Source organism: Solanum tuberosum, unplaced genomic scaffold, assembly GCF_000226075.1.
Source record: "Solanum tuberosum cultivar DM 1-3 516 R44 unplaced genomic scaffold, SolTub_3.0 scf00173, whole genome shotgun sequence".
Lineage (NCBI taxonomy): Eukaryota > Viridiplantae > Streptophyta > Magnoliopsida > Solanales > Solanaceae > Solanum > Solanum tuberosum.
In genome coordinates, this window is record NW_006239104.1 from 976,707 (window position 1) to 1,000,426 (window position 23,720).

At 32.8% G+C, this 23,720-nt stretch overlaps 4 protein-coding genes across 4 annotated transcripts; 2 read left to right on the plus strand and 2 right to left on the minus strand.

Annotated features, from left to right (window-relative positions):
- The first annotated feature begins 228 nt into the window (after positions 1-228).
- LOC102585513 (acyl carrier protein 1, mitochondrial) lies at positions 229-3,837 on the plus strand. Its single transcript, XM_006354574.2, has 2 exons — positions 229-518; positions 3,374-3,837. Exons 1-2 carry the CDS (start codon positions 327-329, stop codon positions 3,548-3,550), a joined length of 369 nt encoding a protein of 122 aa, XP_006354636.1. The 5' UTR covers positions 229-326; the 3' UTR covers positions 3,551-3,837.
- Positions 3,838-7,141: 3,304 nt separating this feature from the next.
- On the minus strand, positions 7,142-7,733 carry LOC102585845 (putative invertase inhibitor). The gene has a single exon (XM_006354575.2). It carries the CDS (start codon positions 7,707-7,709, stop codon positions 7,158-7,160), a length of 552 nt encoding a protein of 183 aa, XP_006354637.1. The 5' UTR covers positions 7,710-7,733; the 3' UTR covers positions 7,142-7,157.
- Positions 7,734-9,770: 2,037 nt separating this feature from the next.
- On the minus strand, positions 9,771-10,435 carry LOC102600942 (putative invertase inhibitor). The gene has a single exon (XM_006354618.2). It carries the CDS (start codon positions 10,404-10,406, stop codon positions 9,840-9,842), a length of 567 nt encoding a protein of 188 aa, XP_006354680.1. The 5' UTR covers positions 10,407-10,435; the 3' UTR covers positions 9,771-9,839.
- A 6,692-nt stretch (positions 10,436-17,127) lies between these two features.
- LOC102586180 (protein TRIGALACTOSYLDIACYLGLYCEROL 4, chloroplastic) lies at positions 17,128-23,601 on the plus strand. The gene is made up of 5 exons (XM_006354576.2): positions 17,128-17,519; positions 19,456-19,705; positions 21,211-21,592; positions 22,334-22,617; positions 23,274-23,601. The coding sequence occupies exons 1-5, from the start codon at positions 17,248-17,250 to the stop codon at positions 23,460-23,462; spliced, it is 1,377 nt and encodes a 458-aa protein (XP_006354638.1). The 5' UTR covers positions 17,128-17,247; the 3' UTR covers positions 23,463-23,601.
- The last annotated feature ends 119 nt before the right edge of the window (positions 23,602-23,720 follow it).

The following is a 23,720-nucleotide window of genomic DNA, read 5'->3' on the forward strand; positions in this document are numbered from 1 at the left end:
TTCTTATTAATTTATTTTAAAAGAAATTATTTTTCTATAATTAATAATATTTTAACTTTAAAATTCTTTCTTGATCAACTACACAAATATGTAGAGCTTAGTTTAAATCACTAAAATAAAGTTCTTTTTTTTTACCAAGTCAAACATAGGCAAAACCAAATCTTTTCAGTAAGTACTTGTGAACCGGGGCTCACTGTTCCGGTCCAAGGGATCACGATGTAAAATACTACCAAATTAATCCCAAAACCTCAGTCTAATTCAACACTTTTTTTCCAGTCGCAACAAAGCTAAACAGAAGAGGGACAACAAAGAATACGAGAACAACAATGGCGTCGGCGTTGAGATCTGCTATACTCCGACACATCCGGATTCCGGCAACCCATGCTTTATCGGCAAATGGATCGAGGCTAACCGCTGTCAGATTGATGTCGTCGCACGATGACCATATCACCAAAGATGAAGTCATCAAGAGAGTCCTTGATGTCGTCAAGTGTTTCCCTAAAGTCGACCCTTCCAAGGTCTTTTTTTCTCTCTTTTATTTTGATTTGTTTTATATACACATTTGACGAATCGAATTAGATCTGAAAAATCCGTCTGCAAGTTCAATCAATGGTCTATTTGCATCGTAGATAGCTGCTTATTGGTCTAGTTACTTGGCCGATAGGTTCTCAGCCCTGGTTGGACATATATGATTTTCACTGGTAAATTTATTGGTATTTAGGGTTTCGTTTAGTTATAGGCTTCTTTTTGAGCTTCGAGAATCCGTGAGAATATGTATATGTTTTTCAAAATGATATGGGTATCTATTTCCTGAACATGAAACAAGTGATATATATTTCGTGTTATCAAATGGTATGGTTATCTATTTAACGCCAAAAAAGGAAGATTATATAGGTATTGGCTTATGATTATAACAACAACATCAATACAAAGGTAATCGGGTTACCTATATGATTCAACACTGTCATATTTATCAAATTATATAGCTATTGTCTTCTAACACAGCACAAGAGTAAAAGGAGAATATTAAAAGAAAATATTGGTGTCCATTGCAATTATAGTGTTACATTGTCGCTCAAAAAGATTAATTGTGTGATCTTTGTCTGAGCAGATTGAGAATGGAACTAGAAGTTGATCCTTTATCTTATTTTTCCAGTTTCTTGTAAGGATGGATGTCAAATGTTAGTCGTAGCTCTAGGCGACTTTAAGACTGGAAAACAAGTAACCGAGAAATTTCTCACTTACTGAATGCTCTGTTCTGAACTTAAACTTAATGATTATTTACTTTTCATGAATTCCAATCGAACTTAGTGTAATTTGATTCTGTAGAAGAGAACTCATCTACCTATTAGATGGTCCTTGCTTTGAAGTGTTAGGTTATGAGACCTTTCGCTGCCCATTCATTTTTAAGATACGTCAATTAATTGGTTTAATGAACGAAAACAAGGGGAATTTAGGTTTATAACTTAAAAAAGGTAGAATTTAGAATAGAGGATGCACATAAATTTCATAGTATCACCAACCAGGAAAGCTTCCACACAGAAGCTTTTGTTTAGTATGTTTAAGATTAAATTTGGGAACAAGCTGTAGAGAACAGGAAATATTTTGGGTCACAATGGACTATAATTTTGTTCATTGAAGTTTGTTTCCATTAGGAAATATTAATCTGAAAAATGAATAAGATGCTTTTAGAGTTCTATTGCAAGATGTATTGGGTGGTAAGTGTATGTCAAGGACTCCAAATAAGGTCCAGGAATGTTTCAGCAGGCACTTATGCCTCAATGGCATGATATCAAAATTTATTCTACTGCTTTCTTTGCGGGTTTGTTGAGCTTGCTACTTACTGGAAAATGCTGTTGCTGGCCATCATTTCGCCCTCACATGATGAACAATGTCAAGTTGGTTCTGTAGAATTGCACCCTGGGTTTGGCAGCTATTTTTGTAGTCCTGTTGAGTGTTTGTCAGTGATAATGCATATATCTTGTTCAGCTGTTCTAAAGGGAGGCTATGCAGATGCCGTTGTATGGTTCTTGAACTTAACAGAATACGACTTACCTTTTGATGACTTTTTGCTTTTGCATCTCTGATCTCCATAACCGTTTCGAAGTCCCCTTAAAAGAATTCAAGATTTAGTATCTTTAGAGCTACATGACTGGGATAAAGAGTTTGCTAATGTGATCTATGTGGTGAGAAGCTATAAACCTTTTTCATCATCAATTCATCATCGTGTGACTGATCTTTGGTGAGATAAAAGAAATGAGAGGGAGTCATGGGAGTGCAAGGGATGGGTTTGGCAGATTGGTAATGTAGGGGTGAGAGTGGAGAAGTGCGGCAAATGTGCAGCTTCAATACAAATGACTTCTCTCTCTATCTCTCTCTCTCTCTCTCGGTAGAAGGGTCTTCTTTTTGTAAGACAAAAGTAGAAAAACCAAACTATTACCATATATTTTCTTCATATTCTAAGCTAAAAAGAATAGATAAGGTTTTTTTTCCTGTTACCAAAACTCCAAAAGAACATCAACTTTGACACATTAATATCCTAATCACTGTTATAAGTTACTTGGTCTGCATAAGAATCCAGCTAGTATTGGGCATAGTGTCTTACCCTAGAGGTGCTAGATCCTAAATATTAGTATGACATTTTTTGTATATATTTTGGATTTCATAGGTCTGGGAACTTTAACGAGTATTCATGAAATAATTGCTTAAGATTGATGGAGTATAGCCTGTAGAAAAGAGAGAACAAATAGCAATTTACTAAGGGAATGCATCCTTTCTGGAAAGAACTTGCTTCTACGACACAAATTTGACATGTTTACTACAGTATGAATTGCCGTGGACTTCTTAAGTATGTGCCAACAGGTGTTTCACTTAGGTGTTTGCAGTTCTTCTTGTACCATCCTTTCAGTGTGATGATGGATTACACAAAATAGTTAGGTTTACCTGCAGGCTTTTGGAGTAGATAAAGAGAGTAGGATGATGTAATTTCTTCTTCTTGTTAAAAAAGAGAAAGTGATGTGCCAGAAGACAACTGAGTCAATCAGAATGTAGTTTGAGAATTTGATTATAGTGAAATCCACCCCCATCTCTCCCAAAAACAAAACTGCATCTCTTTCTCTATCGCTAGTTGGTGTTGTCACAGAAACAGTTATCAGAAGAGATAACATTGTTGATATATTATGTTGGTGGCGATTGTTTGACTCAATTGATTTGATGATATGTCAAATGCAATTATGTTTTTCCATCTTTCCTTTGTTTGGACAGTACATAAGCCTGAGGTAAAGCAATTTAAGCTTGAAAAAGTAAGTGGATAGCCATTCATTATGCAGGCAGTCATTATGTGCTTTATGGTTAACGGTAATCTTTCATACAGGTGACCCCTGAAGTCCACTTTGAGAAGGATTTGGGCTTAGACAGCTTAGATACGGTAGAGATTGTAATGGCTCTGGAGGAAGAGTTCAAACTGGAGATTCCAGACAAGGAAGCTGTCAGGATAGAGTCGTGCGAACAGGCTATTGAGTATGTTTATAATCATCCAATGTCAAGTTAAACTCGGTACACCATTGTTAGTTTGAATTTGTTCATCAAAATCGAAGGTACACTTGCCCCTTGTCATTTGACTAGTTCAAGGTTGTAGAATTCTGTGATCCTCTTTGGGTTTTGGAGAGGCAATAATCAGACTCTTATAAAGACAAGTCGCGGAAGCTTTTCAGTTAAAGAACATATCATCCTTTGTTGCTTTTCTTGAAAACATGAACTTAAGTGTTCATCTCGTTGCTGTCTTTCCTCTTTAAAATATTTTATTTTTTACATGCCACAAAATGACAAGCTTGCTTCCATTGCACTGATTCAAAGAATCTATCCAGGTAAAGATGATGCTCAATGTTGTTAACTCTGAAATTTCTCCAGCTTATTATGAGTGTAAGTCATCCCTTGCAATAATACTTGAAGAATTGGAGTGGATTAGACCTCTGTCACTATCTCTATATGGTTAGAGATGATTGTGTTTTCTTTCAAAGATCATCTCCCAAAGGTGCTAAATAAAATGGATTATCTACTGTCGTAGAATGATTAATCACTTGCTCTTGCTTCACTATAATTATTTAGGGCCGTTTGGTTACTGGTTAGAGTTATGCAAGTATTAGTTATGTAAAGATTACATTACATGAAAATCTATTGAATATTGAATTTGATACAAATTAATATATATTATTTACAAATAAAATAAGTAAGCAAATAGTATAAATTCTCCCTTGAAAAAATAAAGAAAGGAGTTTTCTCTATACTTGAATTCTGTGTTTTTTTTTAATGTTTAAACTGACACCATTGTTAGTTTGAAGCTGTCAGGATAGAGTCGTGCGAACATGCCCTCTTATACCATAACCAAACGGCCCCTTAGGGTTTAAAGGTGGTACAAATCCCAGCATTTCCAACTTCGAAATCTCACAAGAAGGATAAATAGTCTCTTTGAGCTAGTTTGGAGTAGTTTTATGCTGGCTTTTCAATGGCGAAGGAAATAGGACAATGAATTGTGATACCATTATATTTGTAGATTGTATTTTAAAGTGTCTACAGGTAAAAGTCGGTTTTTTTTTATGACAAGGGAAATCTGCAACTGCTATCATTTGGGTGCGCACAGGGTAAAACCCTCGCTCCTATGTAATAGCTCGCAAACCACATAGGAGAGGTAACTCACACTAGGCAAGCCCGGTGCGACGAGCTCGACGCAGAAGACAAACCTCTTGCTTTCGCTGGCAAGGAATTTCGAACTTGAGACCTCCAACATGGAAGTCCCAAGCCCAAACCACTGGGCCACCCCAAAGGGTCTCAGATAAAAGCCGTTGAGAGCTAAGCTAAGGTCTACACAAGTTTATTGAAGGCACACATGTTATGCGAGATGGGGTTGAAATACACAATAAAAAAGTATGCAGGATGAGGAGGGATGAATTAAATTTTTTTCATCCATCTCACCACCTCCTTACATATGATTATTGTTGAATGGGTTGCAACAAACTTGAATATATGTAATTTTGACGTAAACATACTCCAACACGAAATCGATAAAAGGAAAAAAACAAGCTGAGAAGAAAAAGTATTGAGGAGAGACTAATTAAAGGGAACAGGCCAGCTGACAATTAGGTTGTGCCATAAATAAATTTAGGCCTCTTTTGACTCTTTGTCAATACCAGTTTTTCTTTTGTCATTAAAAAGTATATTTTTGTACATACTTATCCATAGTATATTAGATTATCTGTTTCAATTTTTATGTTACTTTTTTTTCTGTTATTTAATATGTAGAATTTTAAAAAAAATTATACCTTTACCTTTATAAATCCATATTCTGACTAATCAAGGGGACCTGCTGCTCATTTTCTATTTAAAGTAGAGATCATGATTCATGTGATATTTGATAAATTATCAAGCCATTTATCCTCGTGACAAAATTGAATATTTTTATTCTATTAATTAACCAAAAGTATTACAACCAATGAACTTGACGTTTTCTCTATGGTTTATACCTTGACATCTTATTTATTTTTCTTTCTGTCTTAATTCTTATGAATATAAGATGATTGGGTGGGGGTGGGAGATTGTCATTTCAAATAAAAGCAAAAGCACTAAAGAATAAGAACATTGAAATAGGAATAACACTAAATAAAGATTCGTATATAATTTTAAATTTTGCACAAAAAATGATCAATGTGAAAAAGTTGTTCGTACTATGAATTATATTAAAGAATAGTTAATTAACATTATATTGATTTTCTTGAATTAATAAATCTTAATAAAATTGTGTATTTGAAAATTTATAGTAACATGTAATCACAAGAATTTAAATATAAAGGAAATCTGGAAATTGCAAATTTTAAGTAGTACCTTAGGATATTCTAATCTTTTATTTATGAACTATGTGCTATGATTTGCTCATTTGATAAGAATTGAAAAACTTTTATAGTTTTCAAAATTGTGAGATTTTGATGTTTATAAAAATAAATATAAAATAATTTTGAAAATTAAATTGCGTATTTGAATAAAATTTTAACTTCAGAGGGACCAATAGTATTCAGGAATTCACTTTTGATAGCAACATTTACTTTTTTTGTTTTTCAACCACCCAACATGGTTCGTTCTCCCCACTCGGGAAGAACTTTTTTTCTAAGACTTGTAAATTTAGACTAGGGCATCAATCCTTCTCATAATTCAGTTTTTTTTTTTTTTTTTTTTTGAGAAAAACGTTAAGAAGGAATCTTAAAATATTACTTAAGTAAAGTGGCGTAATAATTTTTCTTTCAAGCTCAAAATAAGCCGTGTAATATTATATCTCGTTTGTAATCCTCCCATCGCTAGTTGATCTAGTTATGACACGTTCAAAAAGTATGATCAAATGCTAAGAGAAACAGTTTTTCTTCACTTAGGCAAGCCAGAGAGAAGCAGAGCATGGTCCTTTTGCTCCAAAAGGGTTCAAATTTTCGGTACAAAGTTGAACGACATAAATGTGAAATAAAGTCAAGTTAAATGACACATTTATGTATTATGTCATTGAAAAGTGTTAAAACTTGTTTGAGGTGTAAAAAATGGTTTTGCAAAACCGAAGTTTAAGAAAATGGCATGGATGAGCGTTTTCTTTAACAACGATAATATAGATGAGCCAAACTTTTCACGGACAACATAAATAAGTCTTTTCTAAAAATTCGATGACATATTTGAGGCTTTTTTTATTAATTAAATCCATAATACAAATAGTACGTATAGTTTGGTATAACAAAAATTTGAAAATGAATCCGAAAATAATGGGCAAATTTACTGTTGCGGAAGAAAAGGTCAATAAGCTAGGAAGTAGGAAGTAGAAGTAGAAAGTCTCCACTACTTTATCTAACTAACAAAGATTTTGTTTTTGTTTCTTATCAGCTCGAACCCAAACCTGAACCTCATTCACTGCACCACATCCAACTTTAATTGGTAACTAACAAAGGTTTCAGTTCCCATCAGATCTAACTCAATCAAAATATATGAAGTGTTGTAATTCCAAGATCATATTACACATATGACATTAACGTCTTAATTAATTCCATTAATTTATAACAAAATTCCCTTTAATCTATTGAAAAACATAAATAAATGCACGAACAAGTACTTGATCATCAATATCGACCAATTTATCCATTATTATTCATAACAAGATTCATAACAGAAAGTGCAATTGCAGATAATTGAAAAGTATTATCATTTCTCTTAGTTAACGGTGACACAGCACCTTCTTTCTCCTTAAATCCATCTTCACATGTCGTAGCGGTAGCTATAATTGCACTTATTTGTATATTCGCATCATAATATTTCTTCATATTGTAACTCTTCATAGCAAGCTTGATAGTTGGGATCGCGTCAGAATAAAGATCTAAACAAACTTTCAAGCGACTCCTATTATAAAAATCCAAATTCTTATCCTTCAATAACATCTTAACGTGACACCTCGTATCAGTAACATTGTATCGAATTAATCTAATAGAAATCATTCCAAGGCCACGGAGAGTAGCACATTGACTCGCCGGAGCAGCTTGTAGAGATGAAGTGCAAAAGCCATACGTAATACTTGATTCATTTTTGGAACATGATTTGCAAGTTGTTTGGATTAAATTTTGGGCTGTTGAGCCATAGAATGTTAGGTTAAATAAAGAGAGAAATAGGAAGAAAGAGGAAAGATGCTTCATGTTTTTGGTATGACAATTGACATGACCTTTAATTTGTTGTTAGAGGGTATATATATATTTATAGTTTTGAAGGGGAAGAAATAGAGTATGGGAAAGTATAAGGGTGATATTGTTAGCTTATGAAAATATGATTAACTTAATTTGTTCAAGTTTGAACGAGTTAATGATCTGCTCATTTATTATCATCTAAAATTGGTTAATGCTTTAATTTTGCATCGACCAGTGAATTTGCAGTCAGATCCGCTTGTCTTGAAGGATTTCTTTTTCTTTTCTTTTTTTAACTATTTGTTAGTAAAAAAAATCAAGGAGATGTCCATTTTGGGTAAAATAAAGATCAGAGAATTATAAAATGGTAATTGAAAATGTAAGATTTAAGGAAAATATTGTTTGGAAACAGATATTTTAGCATTTTCAGTATTAAATGGTGTAAAAACTTTGTTATATATTTATTCGATTCTTTACTAGTTTATCTGTCTCAATTTATGTAACTTCTTTTTCTTTTTAGTTAGTTTAAAAAAGAATGACATGTTTCTATATTTAGTACTATCAATTAACTTTAAAATGTTATATAATTTTATTCTTACTGAAATGATTATAGTCAGGTAAATATATATATAACTTATTTTAGACCACAAGTTTCAAAAGTCTATTTTTTTTCATAAACTCAATATCAAATCAAACTAACTCATATAAACTGAAATCGACGGAATATGATTTATTCCTTCCACGTGCATTCGAATATATACTGTATGCTTGTCTTGATACCTTACGTTCAAAATCTTATATATATGTGTAAAAGTTCGATTCTTTCCCAATGATTGATTTTATTGGAAGAAAAGTTAGTTGAGAAACTCTAAGGAAGTAGACATAAGCAAATAAACAAATTAAATGTCAAGAAGATATGGTGAGCCTTTAATTTGTTAGGAAAATTACTACACACATATCATCATCATGACTTGCTAATAGTTACATTTAATATTTAATATTTAATTTTGTGCCCATTCTTTTTGAAGTTGTGAAGCTAATATATACTCCTTTTAATTAATTAAGACGGAATATGGTTCAGATTTGGTGTGTTGTGAAAAGATTTTCTACAAACTTTGTCCACCTATAATTATTATTTCAATTTGACTAGCTGGTATATATTATTAAATAATTAGAAGTGAAAACATCTACCTAATTGTCTTTACATTTAACGTTTTTTTCTAAGAGCTATTATCGAGGGTTACAAATATTTCTATTAAGTAGCTACGTACCAAAGCTATAATTAAGCATTTTTAGAATGTGCCGATTTTTGGCAAATGTGTGATAGGTACAAACGAGCGATTATTTTCGAGCGGCCTAAATTAAGCCTCATGAGTCTAAGTTTGTATTTCTCCGTTTCAATTTGTTTTTTTAGTTATTTAAAAGAGGATATTTTTTTTTCCTTTTTAACAATCTTTTAATTTCAATTTTGACATATTTAAGACTACAAAATTAAAATACATTTCTGTATATTTGAGATATCTTTAAAAAAATTTACTACAAGATTCAAAAGTATTATTTATAACTTTCTTAAATTTTGTGTCAAATCAAAACAGGATAAACAAATTGAAATACAACCGTATGATGCCCAGAAATTAGTGATCAGTCAATCACTGTCTATACTTTTAAAAAAATAAATTATATCTACTTTTAAATTTGACACTCTACTATTGATTGAAATTCATATCACCAAAATTGAAACATGCCTAAAGAAATGCTTTCAGTAGCAAACATAATACCATTGACAAATAGGAATTAACATCTAAGCGCTCGTTTGGTACAAAAGATAAAAGAAATAACTAATTCCGAAATTAATTCTAACATGAACTTATCTCAGGTATAGTTGGGAGATCAATTGCATTTTATATCATAGTGTAACGTGTAATATCTAATTCTTGGGTGGGTGTGAGGAGCAATACTTTAAAACAAAGGAAAATAAATAAATAAATAAATTTACCAAGGGTTAGCTGATTGCATTTTCCAAATTAAACTAAGGTAAAAATCCATATATATTCAATTAGTACAGAAGTTTAAGCAAAGATTTTTATAAAAAAAAACACTACAAATTAAAATGAAGTAATAACAATTAACATCATACATTCAAATTTACCCATTAGTAGTATTATTATTATTCTTAATAAGATTCATAAGAGAAAGTGCCATTGCAGATAATTGAAAAGTATTTTCATTTAACTTTGTTAATGGTGACACAACACCATCTTTGTCCTTAAATCCATCTTCACATGTCGTAGCGGCATCCATAACTGAACTTATTTGTATATTCGCATCATAATATTTCTTCAAATTATAACTCTTCATAGCAAGCTTGATAGATGGAATCGCGTCTGAATAAAGTTCCAAACAATCACTCAAACAACTCTTAACATAAGGATCCAATATTTTGTCCTTCAATAATATCTTAACGTGACACCTCGTGTCAGTAACATTGTATCGAATTAATCTAATCGAAATCATTCCAAGGCCACGGAGAGTAGCACATTGACTCGCAGGAGCAGCTTGTATAGATGAAGTGCAAAACTCATACTTAATATTTGGATCATCTTTTGAACATGATTTACAAGTGTTTTGGATTAAATTTTGGCCTTTTGAGCCATGGAAAAATAAGGAGAGAAATAGGGAAAGAGGAAGGATGAGAGAGGAAAGAGGCTTCATTTTTGTTCTTGTTTGGTTATGACATGTATTTTCTTGTTAAGGGGTATATATTATAGTTTTGAAAGGGAACAAATAGAGTATATAGCAAAGTATAAGGGTGTCAAAATAGCTTATATGAAACATGACTTGTAAAGTTTGGATTAGCTAGGTTAATAACCCCTAATTTTATAACCTCAACATATTTTGATTCGTCTAATTCAGACTTCAGTTCAAGTTTGGGCTAAATATGTAGTCCAAATTAACATATGAAAAACTTCGTCAAAATATATGTAAGAAAAAAATGTTAATAAAAAGTTAGACAAATTGATCTATGACTTATTGTTTATCCTATTTGAGTTATCAACTCATCTCAACTCAAGTAACGTTTGAATAAATTAATGATTCTAATATTTATTAATTCAACTCATTTTTTTAATTCAAATTTAATTTAATTCGTTCATTTGATACCATTAATTACAAAGTTTTTTATTCTGTTTATAGAGTAAATGGAGAAGGGTGTGATTTATTTATGGAATGGAATAACCGGCTCATCATTATTTTGTTCTTAATTCACGTTTAATTTTATGACTTAGTCATAAGATATTGTGCTATAAAATTGTTGCAATCTTGAGCTGTTGAGAAGTCATTTTCTCTGGATTAATATTGTCCTATTTTCTTCTTAGAAACTCTTAATAAAGCCCAAAACTTATTTTATTTGTCACATTCTTTTCATTACTATAACTTTAATGGAAATGTTAATTCCACACGTCATTTATATATTAGTATACTAGTTTAATTTTAGCCAATAAAGAAGAAGAAGAAGAGTACTAGTAACTTGGCTTTGTGGTCATTGGTCGAAGGATGGTCCTTCGAATTGAGGCGTAATTGATTGTGTCCATCACCATACTTTATCTTTATCTGTTATTATTTTCATTCAATATCATCAGATCACTTAGGTCGACGAGTGAACGTTTCTTTCACTTATACTTAAAGGCACTTGAAGAATTTCTTTTCATTTTGTTTTAACTTTGTTAGTAAAATGTTGATTAATTAATATTGTGAATAAAATAAATATGGAGAATTAAAAAGTAGTAACTAAAAATGTAAAATTAAGAAAAATCTTGTATGAAAAGAGACTTTTTATCGTTTAATTCGATGGTGGAAATATACTTGTGATATATGTATGCTTGCCTTGAAATCAACACATGGGTAAATCTAGAGACTAGAGTATTGAGGGAAGGTTATCGAAAATTTAATTTTTTTTATCAAATATATAAGAAACACGTTAAAGATTCAGTAACAAAACAATCACTTGATACAATAGTGAAAAAAATTGCTTAAACTTAGTGGGGCTTTTAAATGAGAGTTCAATTCACCATAGACACATAAAAAAGTAATACATTAATAATCTTCTTTAATAAATTTAGAATTATTAGGAACTCATAAAACATTAAATTCTCGAACGTTAAAGGGTCGATTCTCTCCTAATATAATTGAGGAACAGTGATTGATTACATTGGAACCTCACCTTGAATATAATTTGCATTTGTAAAAAGTTTGTTGAGAAACAAGCTCTATATAAGCAAATTGTCAAGAATATATGGTGTCTTTTTTTATTAGGATAAACTACTACACATCATCATGACTTGCTAGTTGCATTGAAATTCTGTGCCCCATACATTTGTAGTTGTCACCTTATTATCTCAATTCAATCAATATATCATCACTTTGAAACTTTAGTATATGGGTGATGGGAGGGGGGCTACGAGGGTAGGGTGATCAAAGATGAAACGTTAGAGGGTTGAGAGGTGACAGTCAATGTAGAATGCGCAATTTTCCAACTTTTACAGGAGGAAGTCATTGTCCTTATTTTCCTACAGAACATATTTTTCAATTTTCTTGATATCAAACATATAAATAAGTCAAATTATTCTTATAAACTATTTTGATCAATTTATAAACTTAGCCAAACATCTCCTAATTTTTTCTATACCATTTATTAGAAAAGATGTAAAAGTAAATGGCCAATCCTATCTAGGTTAAAAAGGATCTAATTCCTAATAGCATCCACACACATATAGGACATATCTTTACTTTTTCAAAAGCCTCTTCTTTTTGAATCATACATGTGCTTTTATTGAGTATTGTATTCTATCATGATTTAAGGAATCGATGAGTAATTTTTCTCCATCTTATGATTAATTTATATGTTTAGTGTGTATATAGTCTTAGTTCTCGAAAATAGAAACGTTACTTTCGATAAATTTTAGGCTCGAGTAATTTATTTATTAATAATAATTAAGATACATTTTATTTGAATATACAAAAGTGAAACATAGAAACCTTTCATAAACATTATTGGAAATGATGAATTTATATTCCGGAAAAAGGTACTTGGAATTGTTTATTAACTTAAATAACTTCCTAGTTGGGTTGAAAATTCTATTCAACAAGTTATACTCAAAAGTAACTTTATTTCACATTTAGAATTGTCTAGAATTTAATTAATAATTATCTATTCACCATAAACTGATGAACAAATTAGGGCCCCTAATTTTTTCAATTGCTTATACGCATCATATATCTACGTGTCAAGTTTGGTGCCTAATTAAGATGCACTTTTGCTAAGGAAACATTTCATTTTCACACATGAAATTCAAGCACATGTCACTAATGGTTACCTTTAATTTAATTCCAACCACAAAAATAATAATAATTTAAGAGAGATGAATTCAAACATTAACCATTGTAAGTCAAGGCAAATGATATTTGTTGTTGCTTTAAGCATAATGTATACGTCCACTTGCCTAAGTTTAACTAGGGTTACAATTAGGGATAGGCATGGTGGTATGGTACGGTATTTAAAAAATTTGATATCGTACCTTCGGTATTTGGTATCTAGAATACTATATCATTACCATATCAAATTAGCTCGATATGGTTCGGTATATTTAATTTCGGTAAGTTACGGTATGGTATTCAGTAACCATAATTTGTTTGACTTCAACTTACATATATTTATAACTCTCCATACAATTTATTTAGCAAATAAGTTAGAACCATTCTCTTTGTCCTTTAGCAAGTATTCTTGCAAAATTCGGTATTTATTTTATAAATACCAAATATCGTTCCAAATATCAAAAAAATTTAAAAGTCATTCCAAATACCATAATATTCATACTGTGGTATAAAAAATTTCGAGTTCGGTGTGGTATTCGGTATATACCATACCATCCCCACCCCTAGTTACAACTTACAAAGCAAATCAAGGATTGCTGGAGAAATCCTTAATTTTTATTACTTATTCGATATTTGGTATTCATATTAAGGGCCAATTAAATCTGAATCCGAACATTGCATGTCTCATATTAGGTGACAGAGTTCCCAACATGTTTTTTCACTCCTAGGGATTCGAAGCCTCGAAAGCGAGACTTTAGATCAAGGATCAAAGAAAAATCTCAATCATCTTAGCATAGTTCATATTAATGCTCGATCAACACTTATTATATGAGGCTAATTATATATGAAAGGAATGTGGATAAGATTCAATAGACTTTTGGTCATGCTTCAAATATTATTATACTTGAGATTGACCTTTTTGAAAATAAGAATGTATCACTTTAACAACACTACAACATATTAGGACTTTTATCACATAAAAAAAGTATTTGCCTTATGTATAATTATGTATACACCATTCACAAAAAGTGTGGCCTTTTCATTAATCAAAAGTCATCCTTGTATAATAATATTTAGGCCGTGTGATAACACTTTTTATGTCCTAGCTAGCTATAGCCTATAGCTATACTTTTAATATGTGACCATTATTATCTTATGATGCAACTCGAATTTTATAAAAATCTTGTACGTGCATGAAGTTAATTTAAGAAGTTCGTACACTTTTCATTGAGCCGCTACTTAGACAGTTTGGAAGATGCATTGGAATGAAGAGTTAAAGCCCAAAAATGTGTTAAATTGAAGGGAAAATTACGCGGTTAAGCAAATTTATACTATTTAATTACTCATCATAGCTATAGTTTGCTATAATTACCACTCACGACTAATATTATACATTAATTACGTGGGCTGACTTCAAGTTTGTATAATTAGTCATGTTTGTATATGTATAATTCACAAGAATATACAAATACATATGTATAATATACAATTATCTAACCGATATACATATATAATTCACCTCTCTCCTCCCTCTCTCAATCTCGCTTGCCATATATACAAATGCATATGTATAATATACAATTATCTAACTGATTGATATACATATACAATTCACCTCTCTCCCACGCTTTGCCCTCTCTCGCTCGCCTCTCTCCTTCCTCTCCCAATCTCGCTTGCCTCTCTCCTCCCTCTCCCAATCTCGCTTGCCTTTCTCCGCTCTCTACCAATCTCGCTTGCCATATATACAAATACATATGTATAAAATACAATTATCTAACCGATATACATATACAATTCACCTCTCTCCCACTCTTTGCCCTCCCTCGCCTCTCTCCTCTCTCTCTCTCAGTCTCGCTAGCCTCTCTCCTCCCTATGACATGTAGCTACGAATTATAATTATCAAACTATAGCTATGGAGAGTAATTAGGCTATTTTGAAGGGCCATATATGAAAGTTCCTCTAAATTGAAAGTAGAAGGCTCCAATTAAAAGACTACTTGGAGAAAGAAGAAAGAGGCTATGTATACGAAATGATTATTTCTAAAATGTAAGTGTCTAAAAAGACTTTTATTTCATTAAGTGTATTTTGTAACAATTAGCTTGGGCTATAAATAGTGGAAAGTAGCTCCTTTAGACTTGGATCATGTTAGATGATATAAATATTCACTTGAATAGTTAACTCTGGAGTGAGCTAAGGCTCAAGGCCATTATTCCTAGGTGTTATCTGATAGATTGTTTTTCAAGAAGAAAACATTTATCTTGAGCGTTCATTGATAGGTATGTATATATATATATATATATATATGTTTATTTTGCTTCAATTAATTGAAAGATTTTAGCTTTTTAAAATCATTATCGTTAATTAATTATTTTACTTTGTCTTGCTTTTTATCCTTTTATCTTAATTCTTATTTCGGAAAAGGGCCTGAAATACCCTCGAAGTATTGGAAATGGTACACAATTACCCCCATCCACCTATTGGCCCCCAAATACCCTTCCCATCCATCTTTGGGTCCAAATTTACCCCCTTCATTATCAGATTACAATTTAAAATAATTAAATAGTACTTTTAATTACGTGGCACTCAACCATTGGTTGTAATTTTAAACTCACCCATTACCCACCCATTTTAACTTAACCCGCCCCAAATGTTATTAAACCTGCCCCAACTGACCCAATACAAAAAAACCCATCTAATGAAGAGAACCCTAAAACCCAAATAAACGTAACACTACACTTCTTCCAATTTATTTCACTATCTCCAGAGGGTTTAGTAGCTTCCATCCTGATAACTACACTCATCAGTGAAGATCTCAGATTGTAAGGGTATTTTCGTTCACAATCTCGACTTCAACTCAAGTAAGAACTTTTGTGCACTTCGGAATTTCAGTGAAATATATAACATATACATGACATATATAATCTAAACATAACACCTGCATATTACTATCTGAAATTCCGAAGTGTAGTTATCAGGATGGAAGCTACTAAACCCTCTGGAGATAGTGAAATAAATTGGAAGAAGTGTAGTGTTACGTTTATTTGGGTTTTAGGGTTCTCTTCATTAGATGGGTTTTTTTGTATTGGGTCAGTTGAGGCGGGTTTAATAACATTTGGGGCGGGTTAAGTTAAAATGGGTGGGTAATGGGTGAGTTTAAAATTACAACCAATGGTTGAGTGCCACGTAATTAAAAGTATTATTTAATTATTTTAAATTGTAATCTGATAATGAAGGGGGTAAATTTGGACCCAAAGGTGGATGGAAAGGGTATTTAGGGGCCAATAGGTGGATGGGGGTAATTGTGTACCATTTCCAATACTTCGAGGGTATTTTAAGCCCTTTTTCTTTGATTAAAAGATTAGATAGTTCAATGATTAATAAAAATTCGATTGATGTTTACTTAGATCACAAAAAAATTGACCACTTCCTCTCCACCACAATTGATTAATAATAATAATAAAAAAGGACTTCATAGTTCATATAAAGATATAGAAACTAACAAATCTTTATAAATACTCCGAACAAATTTGAAGATGGATAACTTTTGGAGCTAAAATTTTTGGAAGATGTGGCCATTTAAATAAACATGAGTTGCTCAGATGGTAAGCACTCCAATAAAGAGAAAGAGAAAAAAAGTTTTTTTAGTAATAAAGAAATAAAAAAGAAAATAATACTTACTCAATTAATAAAATGCTTACAAACATAAAGCATGTTATTGAAAATCCATTTATATATTTCAACTTTTTTTAAAAAAAAATGTATTTTTTCCAAATATATATATATTAAACTTAAGTATTAAGATGTCCAATTTCCCCTAATTTTAGGGTAAGCTCTATGGGTGTGTACCTCATATCAATATATACATAATGCTTTCAAAATAATAAATATTATTAAATCACATATAATTTTGAGGTGTAATTGCATGACGTGCAATTTTGAATTTTGAAAAATTTAATAATAAATATATAACTTAAAAAATTAAAATCAAATATTTAACAATGTAAAATCAAATTCCGATAAATGTCATTTCATTTTTTAAGTAAAATCCAGCTAAACCCCAAAATTCAAAACCCCTCTCTTTACAAAATAGAGTCACAGTCACAGATAAGGAAGGTATCCACATTTCCCCTTCCCTTCACACTCTCCAACTTCGTTTTCTCCGGCCGGCTGGCGGGAGAGAAAAATGGCGAACATGAGGACGGCGATGGATGCAGCATTCTGGGACCTCAACATTTCTACACCGAGAACCCTAGACGGGACGGCTAGGTCCATTCCAGGGGAGCCCATACCACTTGATAGAAGCACAGCCAGTAAAGCTCTCAGAATCCAACAACTTTCTCTTCTCGGAAATGGATTTCCTCTCGGAATCATTCCCTCTTACTCTCCAACTTCCCGGAAGGAATTGGGCTCTTTTGCTCTTCAGTCCCTTTTGTTTAAAGCTGCTACTTCTAACTGGTAACTTACTACTCCAATTTTAACACATTTTCATGTATAGAGAGATGTTCTATACCAATAGACTGCCATCATATTGTTTTCATTGTGCAATAGGAATCCTTTTCGCTTATTAACGTTTTCGGCAATGTTAAGTCTAGTGTAGGGATAAATGTGATATTTAGAAAACCTCTAATTGCAGAAACATATTATTTTGATCCTGGAATGATATGAACCTGAATTGAGCTTGTTGATTGCTATTATTGTTCATCTACTGAGGACCTGTGAGGGAATTGTGAGTTTTTTGGTATCCCTGCTTTTTAAGGAAAAAAGTGTTTTTTTTTTTTTTGATAACTGAGAAATCTGTTTGTGACCAGCCCTTTGGACCAATCACAGCCTTCTAAACTTGGTGGATAATGGGCCCGCCCCTCTACCCTTCTCCACTTAAATACTGGGCTTCGCTTTGCATGGTGTGGGGCTTGAACCTGCGACCTAAGCCACAAATCCTCCACCTTTTGCCACTTGAGCTAGGCCTTGGGGGCGGAAAAAAGTGTTTTATAATGACAGCATACCTAACATAATCCCATAGTTGGGGTCTGTGGTTGGTAGAGCGTACATAGACCTATCTCTTACTTCGTGGGCTCAAGAAGAACATTTTATAGTGACATAGCAGGATGTAAAATATTCTTATCAAAGGTAAAAAAAATAAAAAGCTAAGAATATATGGATAAGATTACTTTTGTTTTCCAAATTACTCTGAAGATAGGAAAAGAATGTGTTCTCTTTCTAATAGCATAATATTGGTTCTTGACCTTACTGGTAAGTGACAATACAAGTTTGTAGAATTGGAATTGTCACACCGTGACATAACACGTCGAAATGCAAATTTTCCAGTGTATTAACTAACTTAACTTGGTAAGGTGACCTTGTACTATACTGGAGATTCAAATCTCTATATCCTCTATTTCTTTGTTTAAGTCTATAACTAAAATATAAATCACTTGTCATTTTTTCTTCAGTCTAGAAGTAGCACCTGAAAGCTTATAAGATTGTCCTATATATATTAGTTATTGATTGGTACACTATAATTATAAATCACCCTACAATGTCTCAAGATGTTGTAGTGAATATCAATTAGATTCAAAATGTTGTCTGCAATAACTGTGAATTATTCAGGTTATAATGTGTAAAAGATAATGTTTACTACTATAAATGTTTCATGTATAAGTAAAAGTTGAATTGAACATGCACAAAATAGTTGTTGAATACTATTTGTGTAGGTGGCAAAACATTGCTGATCTTGAACTTGAACTACTCATTCTTTTGTATAGTATAATTTTGCAACTGCACATATTTCTTCAGGAACACCAAACTGTCTAAAATACTAAACAAAAGTATATTGACAGAAAAAAGTACCCTTGTTGTTTAAAAATACACAAAGTTCTTATGTCTTTCTTTTGATTGGTCACAAAGTTCATATACTTGAAATGGATGACTTTTTTATCAAAAGACTGAGTGGAAAAATGAATGCATAGTGCAATGTGCTTGGTGTGGGGAGGCAAAAGACTTTATTTCTGAAGTAGAAAGATTTTCAACTTATTTTCAAACCAAGTAAGATGATGTGCACATTTTGGAAAAAAAGCAGAGAAATAATATGCTTTTTGCCAAAGTTCTTTATCCATCAGATGCTTTGCTTCAAACCTTTCATGCTTTCGACTATGTTTAGAATATATTGTTATGATCTTCATTTCTTTTATAGCTGAAAGCTGATTGCTTACCTGTGCTTGGATAACCATACTGGTCAAAGAGCCATTAATGACTATTTTGCTCATTCTCCAACCTGCTCTATCCAATTTGTTGCCTTCTCCCTTTATATTTCAAATTGGTGTTGATACTCTCAGAAGCCCCCTATTTATATACAAGATAGATGAATTGTTTGTTTATGAATTCATCTTCATAGGTGGCTTGGATTCACAGGTCAGTTTCGACCAAAGAAACTGGTATCTGACATCAAAGCTGAGTTGTCTAGTGTGGATGAATGGGAGCTGCCGATACTAAAGGACATTGGCAAGCATTTCTTGGAGAAGTCACTTTATGCCTTTGGTCTGTGCTCACAGCTATCTCTGACACCCTCTTCTTCTCTGTTATTGAGCACGGAAAAGCATGGCGAGAAGAAAGGACGCCGCTTGAGGGCCATGCTCTTTCATAAGGCAAGGATCTGAGGTCCTTTAACAGTTGGTGCACTGCTATTGGAATGTTAAATTTGTTTCTTTAGATGCTTTATTTATTATCTTTCATTTTCTCTAAGTTAATTAGCTTTTTAGTGCTATCTTCACTTTGATTAGGAGTAGTCTTATATATTCTTAGTAGGATAGTAATTATAGGCTTAAGATTGTAGTATATGTTTAAGGTGTTCAAGTTTTCCAGAGAAGATCTAAAGAAATTTAACCTTTATTTTCTCATATTACTATTGATGCACCATATGGCAAGATGTGCTTTAATTATAAGGATGCATTTTGCTCATTAAATGTGCTTCTACTACTAAAGTTGGGATGGCGGTGCTGCATCCACCGTCTTCATCCTATTAACTCATAATTTCATAATACCACACTTCAAAAACTTATTATGATGTGTGTAAAGTGCCAAAGTTTTAAATTCATGCCATTTGCCAAATATTCAGTTTTTTGGGCAAGCTTGATGGATTTTCAGCGTAGACATTATATTTGATGCTTTTAGATTTCGTAAATGATGCAGACTGATTCTGGCTTGCAGATTTTGGTCTTTTTATTTGATCCTTTAAGCCTGTTTGCGGACCCAGAGTAGGTATATAATATATGTTGGTTGTCTATTTTGTTGATACAGTTTTTCTGTTTTCTTCCTTAGATTTGTGCCCCCTTTAGGACATGCATTATCGTCCCTTTGCACTCTTAGGCTTTGTCGCATTCTTCGAGTTTTGGACCTAGAAGGCTACTTTACTTCTTATTTACTTTGATGGTGCATATTTTTTTTTTTTTGAGAAAAGTAACAGTTAGTCTATATATATCCACAGGTATACTTTGGTGGTGCATTTCAGCAATAACAAACATGGTTTTTCCTTGTATAACTAACCTAAAGGATATTTTGCTTAGTTTTCTCACTTTTGTTTAAATGAAATTTTGGAGTCTGTTGCCACTTTGTTGATATTGGAATACTTCAGTAGAGAAATAAATCTGAAATTGCTTCAGCTGGAGGACGATAAGATGGGATCTCAACTCTAAACCACTCTCTTAAAGCTAGATGTTTACTTATGCTGTTTAGTTGGGTTATAATTTAAACCCTGTATTTAGCACTGAACAATTTCTTGACTTTGTTAGCTCTCTAGCACTATGAAGCTAACACCTTTTGCTTATGCCTCTGTGAGCCCTTTTGCTTATTCAGTAATTCTGCATCTGCTTGCTACTTATTTAATGAAATACCTTAATTCATCAAAAAAAACAAAAAAAAAGGTCCCCTTTTTATTTATCCTAGCTCACTTTGGAAAAGATGAAGAATGTTGCTAAGTAAATTTTGGGGATTCCTGACTTATTAAAGAAATTAAATATGGGACACTATAACATACATGTAAATATACATGCGTTTGTCATAGCGTGCTCCTTTGTGGTTTAAGCTATGTTCCCAACTTATGAGCATTTACCATTGTGATGTTTGATTCACTATTCTTCTAAATTCATTGCAGCTTCCTGAGCACGACGTTACTTTGGAAGCAGCATGGCCTGAGCTATTCTTAGACCATAAAGGTAGATATTGGGAGGTCCCAGAGTCAATATCGTTGGACTGTTCATCGCTGGTTTCCGAGGATGGATTGCGATACCGTTTTGGTTTACATAAGAATGGTGGCCATCCTCGGGCTGTTGATAACATTACTGATGAGCCACCACTCAGTCTGATGCAAGGAATATGTGGAAAAGCAGCCGCTTCTTATGAGAAGAGCAAAGATTTCTGGAGAATCAAGGAAAAAAAAGAGGACATCATTATTGAAACAGATAAGGGACGGTTTTATCGCCCTTCTTATGATATTCGTCTTAGAGAGCCTCATGCAGCAGTATCTGGAATTATTGGTAACTTCACTGGCTTACAGAAAATTATAGTGTACTTATATGAATATAACTTGGTAGCTTCCAGATTCTTTTATGACATGGTTTGCTAAACTACACCAATCTTGTATGAATACGGGATCTGGATCTCAACTTCTAACTGAATGCGAATCATCAGAATCAACTCTCCAGCACTAAGATAAATACCTAGATTATTTCATATAGATAAACTGTTTGAGCTTATTCTTTCCTCAACATGAACTTTGTTGTGGTGCTTCTGCTAATTTCAATTATTTATGTGGAGGTATTTTGTAATCAATGTGGAACACTTTAAGATCATTGTTACACACCCTTCAAAAATATTATTTTCTAACTTCGATAAATTTAAATGACTTAATGGGTATGGTTAATTCTTCAGCATGTTCCTGGGATATTGAAGAAGTGAACAGTATTTTCCTTTAAAAGCTGACCAACTTTATAATCTTTGGGGACCTGAACTCGTTGGAGTTTCATAGTGCGATTGGTTCTAATGAAATTGGCGGTGTGACAATTTCATGCATATATGATGCTATCCAATGGTGCTACCCCTAAGTCGCAGCACTCACAAAGTAGCTTTACTTACCTACTCCCTTGTATTGGTTCTTCTGGAATTAGTGGTGTGACAATTTTATGCATATATGATGCTACGTTAAAGTCGCAGCACTCACAAAGTAGCTTTACTTGCCTATTCTCTTGTCTAATCATGTACTTCAACTTGTTGCTTAGGGGGAACTCTTGAGGCATGGCTCAACAATGGTAGCAGCAGTTCCTCTGCTTCGAGGCATAGAAGTCCTTTTGGTGTTGATCTATTTGGTTCACTTTGCTATACTTTTCAACATGGTAAATTCAAAGAGTCCTTTGGAGACCTCACAAGGGTAGATGCTCGTTTAGATGTCTCATCTGCTTTAGGGTTAGCCAAACAGGTTTCAAAAGTCATCAGAAAAGCATCATCTAATAATACAAGAGACGTGCTCTCTTCACCCAGACTCGAATTGATACTTCAGCAGCAGGTAACTTCCAAATATTTCTTCTGTCACATTGTCTACAGAGGTAACTTGAATGTATCAGCATAGTTATTAGAATATCGTACAAGTTATCGTATAAGCTCCTTAGTTTCTGTAACAAGTAAATGCATTTTGGGGAAAAACAAGTAGGACTGAGGGTTTGTTTGGTAAATTTTTTCCGATTTTTTCATGTTTGGTTGGTCCGAGATGTTTTGAACAACATTTTCTGTAAGAAAACAAGCTCCTTAAAACTCAGGAAATGACTTCTCTAGAGAAACAACGATATACCCAGGGTAATGCTACAGGTGGGATTTGAGAAGGGTAGAGTGTACCCTACCTCATGGAGGCAGAAAGGCTGTTTCTGAAATGACTTCTTTAGTGCGAGTAGATAAAACAAGTTCTATTAGTGGCATTCCAAACTCATTGTCCCCCTCCTTCCCCAGCCCTCACACCTGGACTACCCCACTCACCCACCTCGTCCCATAGTGTTTTGTTGGATTAGATATAAATGTTCTTAGAAACATCGACTTGCCTACTTTAACAAGAACCAAAAATAAGAGAAACCCACTTATTTTCCAAGAAAACATTATCCTTTTTTTTTTATTAGGTAATTGATGTATTTGACAATGATTTATAAATTTATGTTTGCCTTTCAAATGCAGGTTGCTGGACCAATGGTGTTCAGAGTCGATTCAAAGTTTTCACTGAATTCACCTACTGGCGTACAATTGGAAGATTTTGTATGCAGTTTAAATTATTCCTTAAAGCTTCTACAGTCTGGGAAAGTGGTAGCATGGTATTCTCCCAAAAGGAAAGAGGGAATGATTGAGTTGCGCCTATTTGAGTTTTAGAACTGTTTACTTTTGTATTGAATGCGTTGTAGTTACTGTTCTTCTCACTAAATACGATATGTTATTTCTTGGCAAATGACCCTTGCACCTGATTCACAGGCAATTTTGTTCATTTTTCAATACTTTTGTTACTTTTTTATTTCTCGTGTTTAGAATTCCCGTTCTTTAGAGGACCTAAAGATTCAAAGCAACAGTATACGTTTGTTAGAAATGTTTTGGATGATCAAATGTTCCTATTTGTCAATGGTATTATACTAC